At 37.7% G+C, this 10,509-nt stretch overlaps 1 protein-coding gene across 1 annotated transcript in view; it reads right to left on the bottom strand.

Annotated features, from left to right (window-relative positions):
* Positions 1–1,285: 1,285 nt before the first annotated feature.
* Positions 1,286–10,509, bottom strand: part of fes (FES proto-oncogene, tyrosine kinase) — a 36,233-nt gene continuing 27,009 nt past the window's right edge. Inside the window, 1 exon segment of the mRNA XM_085175920.1 lies at positions 1,286–10,360. Coding sequence (XP_085032046.1) covers positions 10,218–10,360 — 143 coding nt within the window. The 3' untranslated portion in view covers positions 1,286–10,217.

Raw genomic sequence — 10,509 nt, 5'->3', positions numbered from 1 at the left:
GTTTGTGTTTTCATTTTGAATTTCTGGATCTTTAATTAAATTTTTAACACCCTTTGTTTTGAGCGCTTACATACCACCTAAACCATTCAGCTCTGGTTTTAGTACGTTTATCTTTTTTATGCATTTCTTAAAATCTTTTATACTAGTTTTATACTAATTTTTCATCTTTAATTGTTACAATTACAGTGCATGGAAAACAGAAAAAGAAGTCCCTTTTATAAGCAAATCATTGTATGCACATCGTTTACGAGATTTAGCTACACAGCACTGTACAAAAATCTTGAGTAGGTCTTCCATTAAGACCTTTTTCAGTGAAAATTATATGGATCAACTGAAAGACCATATTCATCATTCAGATCTTTTCTCCTCTACTTGTTCAGTTACCTCAAATGTTTTAAGGACATGCTGCACACCAGACTGAGATCTATCAAGTTTTGTGCCAATAGCTTTTTAAGTAATGGTAAATGGCCTGTTTTTAAATAGCGCTTTTACTAGTCCCTAAGGACCCCAAAGCGCTTTACATATCCAGTCATCCACCCATTCACACACACATTCACACACTGGTGATGTCCAAGTTGGGGCTCGAACCAGCAACCTTCCGATTACAAGGCGAACTCCCAACTCTTGAGCCACGATCGCCCCGTAATCACTTTGTTGATGCAAAAATTTTATTTCTGTCACACTGTTATTTTTAGAATTATTCGTAGATTTGGCTAAAGAAATTTGTGGCAGGATACTAGCAATAATGTGCATACAAATACAAGTTAGAGTTAGGGTTAGAAAGAGCTTCAGAAAGGCTTGAGAACTATTGCTCAAGACTTATTTAAACTCTTATTACAGGAAAGTCTGGCTCTTTGGAAGCAAAGTATGAATAATGAGGGGTGGTTCAAGACTTACACAGCTCTGTACTTTGCCAGTGACTGTACAGTACAGTCACTGGCAAAGTATCCGTGTCAGTCTGCCAGTTTACATAGTCATAAACTGAGATCTAATGTGGCAGCATGATGGCACTGGGAGAAGTAAGAATGTTTCTCTGTGAAGTTTGTTTTTAAAGCCCTGCTACACCTGGCTGAAGACTTATGCACAGGATTTTCTGCTGCTTCTCTCGTTTGCTTCCATATGTTAGAGCTTCTTTTGCTGCCTGTTATAGTCATACATACATTCTTGATTTTCAGTTATACTCAGTACATTAATGCCATTTTTCCCCACAAACAATCCACAAAACTAATAGCGAAACAATTATGCATCTGAACTTTTTTAGAAATTAGAAAAAGTTGTTGGATAGTTTTTCTCTCAGTCTTGTTGAGTCCACCTAAATGTTTTTAGTTGTTTCAACCTGTTAATCTTCCTTCTGTAACTGTGTTTTCTTTTTATATATATATGTGAAATGAGGCACATTCAGGGAGTTCGCCTTGTAATCGGAAGGTTGCCGGTTCGAGCCCCGGCTTGGACAGTCTTGGTCATTGTGTCCTTGGGCGAGACACTTCACCCGTTGCCTACTGGTGGTGGTCAGAGGGCCCGGTGGCGCCAGTGTCCGGCAGCCTCGCCTCTGTCAGTGCGCCCCAGGATGGCTGTGGCAACAATGTAGCTTACCATCACCGGTGTGTGAATGTGTGTGTGAATGGGTGGATGACTGAATGTGTAAAGCGCTTTGGGGACTAGTAAAGCGCTATACAAAGGCCATTTACACTTAGTCCAGCACTTGGCCATTTCATGCTTTTGTGCAAAATGTATTTCAGATATCTAATTTTTAATTTAAATGGTATATACATGTTCCTGTTGTAGATCTGAGCAGTTGCGATGCACAGACCTACTGAATACCACTCATAACAAGAGTCAGGTGACACTGGTAACATTGCACACAGTAGAGGTTTCATATTTACATGAGGATGTTAAATAGCTTTGTGCATTTGTTCTTGCTGCCATTTCCTGTTTGTGTCATGCATGTATATTTTTTCTCCTCTTGCCTTAATTGGATTAAAATTCACTCAGTTATTCTCAATAATCTGTGAACCATTGCTCTCTTAGCAGTTTGATTCTTCATTACTTTATTTCATTTCCATCACTATTCATACTTGAGAGCATAAAACTTTTTTCAGCATTAAATTTTTTCCAGCATTTTCTTCTCCTATTTTGTTGTACCCAAAAAAATTTAAGCATATTCTGATCAAGACAGTTAAGCTGATATTCATTAAAGAAAAGTTGGTATACTTTTGTCCATTCTCTGACCTAATTTTTAACAACCAATGACTGCAAAAAACATGGAGGACCTAACAGCTCCCCAAAAGTGGACCCAAAATGTCTCTATTGTCTTTAACCCTTAATATGATGTTGTTAAATTTGGTTGTCACAGAGAAACGTGTCTTGCTGTTTGGGAATTGAAGCTAGGATGCAGACCCTTAGATAAAGTCCACTGGTTACTTTCCATAATCACAACTGTCTTTTTAATAGTGTGACGTGTTCTGCAGCAAAGTGCAGTAAAGTGACGTTGTCGCAGTTTTGTGCCGAGTTAAATGTGTGATTTTTATGTCAATCGGTTGATTTATCTTCCCTTTGCTAGCTAGCTAAGATTAGCAGTCTGCCACTGGAGGGAAAGCTGATGTTTGTTAGCTAATCCATGTATATGAATGATCTGTCCTTCCCGCTTTCATTTACAATATAAAGTCCCTTAAAGCAACTGTTTATGTGATTTAATGCTATATAAATAAAACTGAACTGAATGGAATTACCTGGTCACTTACTAATGCTACCCTTACTAGACTTTTTCAGTATTACGCTTCAAGAGCAGCAGGCTGGACCGCAGAACTGGTTATGAAATATCTGCGAACAGCAGCATGTGTCTGTCTCTCTCCACACGTGTCTGGATAGTAATACCAAGATTATAAGAAAGGGTGTACTACAACTATCTCAACAATCATTAACGGCAGATTTAATGCAATATTACCGAAGATTTTTTTATAATAATTTACAATCTTTTTTTGTGTGTGTGTCCTGTCTGGCACTGTAGCAATAATCAGAATTATTGTCTGAAGGCCAAGAAAAATGCCCAACAGATTTACTTTCCCAAGTGGGCCTTTTGCTATACTGGTCCACTTGATTGTCATAGTTTATTTGATCTTTATTAGTTATTTTTATTCTAAGTTATTGTAATCAGGCCAGACTGGACTCGGGGACAGGAAAGAGAAACAAGAAGAAAAGTTCAGAAGAAAGTTAACAGAAGGAGAGGGAAAGAAAAAGGAGAAAAGAGAGAGAGAGAAAAGACAATGAAAATCTGCTTCATCACCTTTGTCTTTGTGTCCTTTTTTTTTCTCTTCTTCTTTTCCTGGATCACCTGTTGAGAAAGAAAAATGAAAACAAGCAGAAGACTAGAGCAATAGAATAAACAACATCATGATGATCTATGGGAATATAACAGTAAATACTAAATGTTAAACATTATCGTGCAGCACGTAAGATCGACAGCACACAGTGTGCTTTAAGGTAGGAGCCAAAAAGGGTGCAGTTTGTGTGTGTGAGCACCCGTGTGTACACCTGTGAGCATGAACACACTTGTTTTTAAAAGGTTCCTACATGTAATGATCTGTTAGAGGGTGTGGGGAGCCACAGCCCCGTCCACCAGGGCATGAAGCAGGTATGGAGGAGATCAAAACTCCAGACATCCGGAGGCCCTCAGAACACAAGAGACCAACAGAGGGGCAGCTGCGCCACTATCCCAGAAATATCCCAGAAAGAGGTGAGGAGAGTCCCAGATGAGGGGTCACTCAGCTGCCGCGGAGCGTAAGCCAAGGGGGGTCATCAGATATGTAACAACAGTGCTTTCAGGCGTTGTAACAGCTGGGCCTACATATGAAAATCAGAGATGTTAGAGGGGGTAAATTACTGCCTTGCTTATTGTTTGTTTCGTTTTTGCTTTTCAGTGGAAAGATTTGTGCACTATGCATGCAGTCATACATGTTTTGTTACCTTGGAGCCAAAAAAAGAAAATATGAAAACAGGCCTGAACATCACAAGACACTCATGTGATAACTAGAAGCTACAGAACATGTTCAACCGGTGAGGTTTCAATTACAAAGTGGCCTCAGGTGGATGACTGTTAAGTAATGTACACCGCGCCTTACTAACCACAAATATTTTTCATCTTAGAAATTAAGTCGTGCCAACATATTTTTCTCACTCTGTATGTACGATATTTTTTTCACGACTGCATTTCTACCCACACTTTTACTCTGCTACATTCTGACCTTGAAGAAACTTTAAATCTGTGCTCCTTCTGTTTAGCAGATATCTATTTGTTTGTCAGAGCAAAAGTAGCAGAAATAAGGTTTGAATAATGATGCAAAAGTTAAACAACATTTTTTAAAACAAGTGGACACTAGTGAACAATGTTCATGAAGCCCTGCAACTTCATCTAGATTATCCACAATACATGTTTTATCCATAATCAACAATGCTTAAAGAAAGAAAATGAAGATGCTAAAAACAGCACAAATTATCATTCAGAGCAGAATAGACATTGATTTTAGCCATTTCAGTGAAACACAGTAGCTTCAGTGTCACAGCTGAGCTTCACCTCTTCATGACATAACACACCCAAACTGGTAGTCATGTGGCACTAAATGTGACTTGCCTTGTCCTAACAAAACCTTTGCAACAGATTCGATGGGGGTTGTTCTCATGCAACAGTCACGAACAATAAATGGTACCTCTGAGGTTTTTTAAGCTCATATTTCTACAGAATCAAGCAACAGTAGCTTTTGTCTAGGTTCCCTTTGTAAATTATGTAGTGTACAAGTACAGTTATGTGTACAAGTCAAACAGCTCGCTGAGGTTAAAAACAGGCAGTTGAACTGAGGTAGAATCACAGAAAACAGCAGAAAATCGCACAGCAAACAAGTCCTTCTCCAGGCAAATAACCCAAGTAAATGAATGAAAAAAAAAATCCCTTGTCATTTCAGATGGCAGAAAACAAAACAGTGGATCAGTGCCACCATGTTTTCAGGTCATTAATCCTCAAGGAGGCAAACAGCAAACCCATAATAAATATTTTATAATATTGAAGCCAAACATTTTATTCTTCTGCACTAAAACAGGCCATCATCATCGGCTTAATTACTTTGTAACGATGATGTCTTTAAGCAGCATACTGTAATTAATTTGAATATTTTAACATTTATTTGGATGCATTTCTGTTTCTTTTTTATTGATTCACTGGTAACATAGTGATATTAATGAAAAATGGCAGCTGTGGATGATAAGTATCTAAAGAACGTGCGCTAAATGTTTTCTGAGGCGTTTATTGTCGTGGGTTGTAGGGTGGAACCAAAGAATGTATGAAGATGTTTTATTTTCTTTAACAAAAGAGCTACTTATGAAGATGATAAAACTGCCTTTCAAACATTTACTTCCTGCCCTTAAATTTAAATAAGTAAGTACTGAATTCCACAAGTCAGAAAATAAAAACAAACCCACCCACATGGAGTTTATAGGCTACTGAACTCAAGTCAGAACAAATCACACAAAGCTTGAATGCTGCCAGTTTGACCCACTGGCTGCTTTGAGCTGCTTCTCTTAGCGAGGAGACACAGATGAGCTTTGGAGAGCATGGAGAGGACACAGCATGTTTTTTTTCTACTAGGAGTCAAATGTTCTTGTCATTGTGGCAGTAATGTGGGTCCGTTTCACACAGGATGTTGAATAGTGTTCAGCCTGTGACACTGAAAATCCTCACCTCAACCAGCAGGTTCATAGCAAATAGCAAAACACACTAAACATAAATTTAGTTAGTCGTATCTGTTAGTCTGAACTGTTGAACCATTTTTCTGATTTGTTTAAAGGTGCAGTCAGTCATTATTTGAGTTAATTTAACAGAAAACAAGAACGGTGTACTCATAAACATACATTGATTAGCTCTGTTCCACTCTGTCTAGTTTTGGTGACTTGACTTTTGCAGTACAAGCAGGAAGGCAAGCGAGAGGAACAGGCACTGTCATGTAAAGACCGAGCTTTTCTTCAGCACCAAGAGGTGGACGAGGAAAAGCTAAAATTAACTTCCGAAAAAATGAATGCACAGGCTTGACTTAGTGAACAAGGGTAGACTTTCTGCAGGTTCTGCTGATCATCCTTTTGATACTTTTAATGTCGTTTATAAAGGATGTTGCTACCTTTTTGTGCTGTTTGAGCACTTTAGTCAATAGTGTGATCCAGAAAAGACCAGTTTTTACTGGTAAGGGTCAAGAAGCATTTTCTTCTCTAACCACAGCTGGCGACTAAAGTTACATCTACACTGCTTAAAGCATATTAACTGGTGCCTGTTAGCTGTTCAGGAAGCTAAATCAGAACTGTTGAACTTGTTTGTTTGCTGACCAATACATTTAATTGGTGAACTGCAGTTTCCTGAGATTGAAACACAAGGAGATGTCAAAGGAGTTCATTCTGTTGGACCAGTTCAAAGAAATTCTCTCCGAGGGTGTTGCCACATACTTTAATGAACAACAGCTTTAAAAAAACAAAAAAGCTAAAAAAAAAAGAGAGCGAGAGAAAATTGCATCTGAAGCAGTGGTGTAAGCACAAACACATTGTAACTCATAAACTAAATACAGTCGAAACCAGGGCCGCAGATCTTGATTATTTCATCCATTATTCACGTGATCAGATTAGATACAGTTTTTTCTTATTAATGAGCGATTATAAATGTTCAAAACAGAAAAAATACATCTTTTTTAAAAGCCTTTTCATTGGTTTCTATTTTAAAAACACAAATGTTTTAATAGTTTAACTGCAGCTACAACATCTGTCAAAAAACAAAACCCTTGTCATTTACGTGCGCAATTAAAAATATATTTTTTAAATGAAAACATTTTCTTTAATATAAAATAAATACTTACAAGTACAGTAATGTCAAATAAAATAAGGTAAACTAAAGCATAATACAAGTTAGCTATTAGCTATTATGTTACTCTGTCCCTTGGAGTGCTTTCTTCATTAGTAGAAGGCAACAAAACAAGAGTTCTGGATGAGGCTGGATGCTGTGCATTTGGTGTGTGTTCATGTGTATGTGTTTTTGTGCGCGTGTGTGTTTCTACATGTTTAAGCTTAAGCCATTTGGTGGTTACAGTGAAGAAAAGTAAGCATTCTCTGAAGTGAACGTTATCAGAGCTGAATGTTCTCAGAACATTTTCTGCTGCAGGAAACATGTTCTGGTGATGCAGATATTATTAATTAATGTTAATAATTAAAGGTAGTAATCAGTCAGTGCTCCGCTTAACAACCCCAGGTCAGCGGTTGAGAGTTTCACCGCCCTTTGTTTGTTTTCACTGGCACTCAGAAAAAAAAACCAAAAAGTAAAAAAGCTTTTATATTTTTATATTTGTAAATATTATCCCAATTTGTTTAATATTATATTTTATTTATAATTTTAAATATTATTTTATCTAAATCTGCAAAATAATATTAATGAAACCTTGACAGACCATCCTGTCTAACAGTGTAAACGCATTTAATCCCTGAGATATATTAGTATTAGAAAAAGGAAGCACAATTTCAACTGTGCCTCTGAGTTTTTCTACATAAAGAAATGCTGCTCTAGTTAATTAAAGAAATGTGTCATCATGACTCTTTGGGCTTACGCAACAAGTTCCAGTAGCTCAGAGTGTCCTGTAATTATAAAACAAAGTTTGTTGATTCACAAAAACGTGAAATTTGGGCCGGGTTGGAGTCTTTGCCGGGCCAATTTTAGCCCCCGCACCCTATGTTTCCTACCCCTGTGTAGACAGACTACAGCTCCATGTTAAACTTGGACAGGCTCATCTTCACTGCTGCTGTTGTGTTATCAGTCCTCCGATACATTTCTATTGCAGGTCTATTTTTAGTCACAAATGTGGATGAAATGCTTGAATTTGTATGCAAACAACTTAGAGTTGTAGGTTAGATATATAAAAAAAATTGTTGCATTAAGGATTTTTTATCGAGATACTATCGAGAATCATTGCAGACCAATTGGTAAGGCATGACTTTGGGTGGACCGGGCAGGTAAACATCAGACAAAGCTTCAACAGTCAGGTCCCCTCAAGGTTTTTGAAGAAAAGATAATCGTTGTTGGAGCTGCTACTATCCATCACAGTAATAAGGCAGCTGCTGTCAAACTTTACACAAAATGTTCTCAGTTGCAGATCAAGTTTAGATTTTTCTGTAACAGTTTTCATTCAGCTTAACTTCAGAGGAATGTGCTCCAGGATACACGCCGCATACACCCCCCAGTCCAAATCTATTCAGTGTGTTCTTCTTTTTTCTCTGACAGCTGATCCTGTTAATTCTGTTCTGTTCAGAGGTATGGAGATGAATGCATTTTCTGCACCTTTCTGCCATTTGGCGTTGACCCCTGATTTGGTGCAGTGGGGGAGATTCAGGAGTATGTCCCTCTTTGCCTGTTCCTGGTGTTACCATTATTGAGGGGAAAAAATGTGGCCACAGTTACCTACATTGCCAGTAGTGTCCTCGAGTAGTAGTAGAATCTAGTAGTAAAGGATGTCAGAAACCAGAATTTACCAGAGGTATTACTGCCTGTGCCGTAACCAGGGCTCAGAGTAATAAAACTGAGCAGGCTGAGGTCACTCCGTCACCTGCAGGGGAGGTTGTTTCTTTGACTGATTTCCCTGTATTCAACTCCTTGGCGAAGTAGCAGCAGGAAAATCCTTTCCTGCAATAGCTTTTTAGACTTCTGTTTGGTTAAATCTTCTTTTTAATGCTCTGACATTTTATTGTGAAGCGCTTTGTGATCTTTCTCTTGAAATCTAACTTACTTACTTTTGAGTCGGGTCTCTCTCAGTAGTGACATAAACAGTGCTACGCATGGTTTGCTGGCCACTAAATGGTTTCCAGATAGAGAAGAAGTAGGTTGTTCAAGTTAGCATTGCAGACTGCTCATGATGTTGTCGCTGGTCAATCAAAAAAAAAAATGAAAGCGATCCCCCTTGTATTTCTTGTGCCATATTCCAGCAATCTCTATCTCTTTTGAGTATCTACGTTTAATATCACTTAAAACTTTCCTTTTTGATACAGTTCATAGTTAGACATGGACCTGAAACCTCTTACTTTTGCTGTAATATTTCCAGGCTGCTGGGGCCTTCCATTGATACACAGTGTTTTCTCTTCGCTGAGTTTTACCTTTACCTCATCTGTTGCTGAGGTAAAGGTAAAACTCAGGTTTATTTATACTGTTGATGCACATGCAGCCCAAAGTGCTACAAAAAGAAACAACAATAAGAATAATACTGTAGATAAAAAATATCACTTTCTAATTATAAGGAGACATAAAACTAAAACTTCAAGTTCCTGCAGGCCCAATTTTGTTTTGCCTACCGGGACCAAGTTAATAAATCATGCCCTGCTACAACTGTCAGAAGATTGTTTCAGCAGATAATGGCATGACAAATGTCTCTGAACTTTTTACCTAGCAAAAATACTATTGTATGTCTAGTTGAAATTAAAGCCTTTAATTTGCAAATACTGAAAACTATAAATACTAAATCTTTGTTTTGTTTTTTTAACTGAAAATATTTGTAAATTCTGTGATCAAGTACACAAAAAATGGCAAAGGAGTAATTTAACTGCTTGAATCACCATGAAGCTTTGAATCCTAATGAACCACCAGTAAGCTCTGGGAAAATGTTTAACTATTATGTCAGTGAGAACAATACACGTTATTCATTTTCCTTACATTAACTGTACTGTTGTTTTTTTCCACCTGAGAATTTCAAACAGTACAGAGCTGAAGGGGTTAAATCTAGGTACACTGCTGGAAACCAAGACTATTCCATCCAAAACAGTAACAGCTGGTATTAAACTTGTGTTTTTGTCTATATTAGAACTTCTGGGATCCTGATTTTTAGAAAATCAAGTGTTTGCAAGTTTGTTACATGTCTTTAAAAGGAGATAAGTTGTAAATGAGTTGCTGACACTCTTCTCGAAACAAAGGAAGAAATGAAAGTGCTGTCCCCACCTGGCAAGCTTATGCTCTACAAGGCCACACATAAGCACTTCTTTCTTCTCATTTTCAGCAGTAAGTCTAAAAAGAAATGCTACACAACTTATCAAGTTTTAATTAGACCTTTTATTTTTACTTTTAGTATTCATATTAAATCTCAACCTATTTTTAGAAAGAACAAATACAACCTAACAAAAAAATAATGTCTAAAACACGTCCAACTTACAAGAGTGTATTATATAATTTTGCTGTATATGGCATTGAGATCGATCCGGAGTTTCTTAAAAGATGGTCTGTTTCTGGGATCATACTGCCAACAGCTGTTCATAATCCTGGAGATTTCAATGGGGCAGCCGTGCGGAGCAGGCATACGGTACCCTGAAGCACATCACAGAGAAGCATAACAGGGAGAGAGATGGTCAGATGGCAGTAAACGTGCTTTCTGATACACGTGAGAGTCAGAAAATGTATCAGTTTCAAAATCAATCACAATGACAGCAGGAATTCTCCTGAATGTCACGTGAACA

This window comes from Neolamprologus multifasciatus, chromosome 1 (genome assembly GCF_963576455.1).
Source record: "Neolamprologus multifasciatus chromosome 1, fNeoMul1.2, whole genome shotgun sequence".
In the NCBI taxonomy this organism is placed as follows: Eukaryota; Metazoa; Chordata; class Actinopteri; order Cichliformes; family Cichlidae; genus Neolamprologus; species Neolamprologus multifasciatus.
The sequence above is the reverse complement of the archived record's forward strand: the minus strand, read 5'-3'. Positions and strand labels throughout refer to the sequence as shown.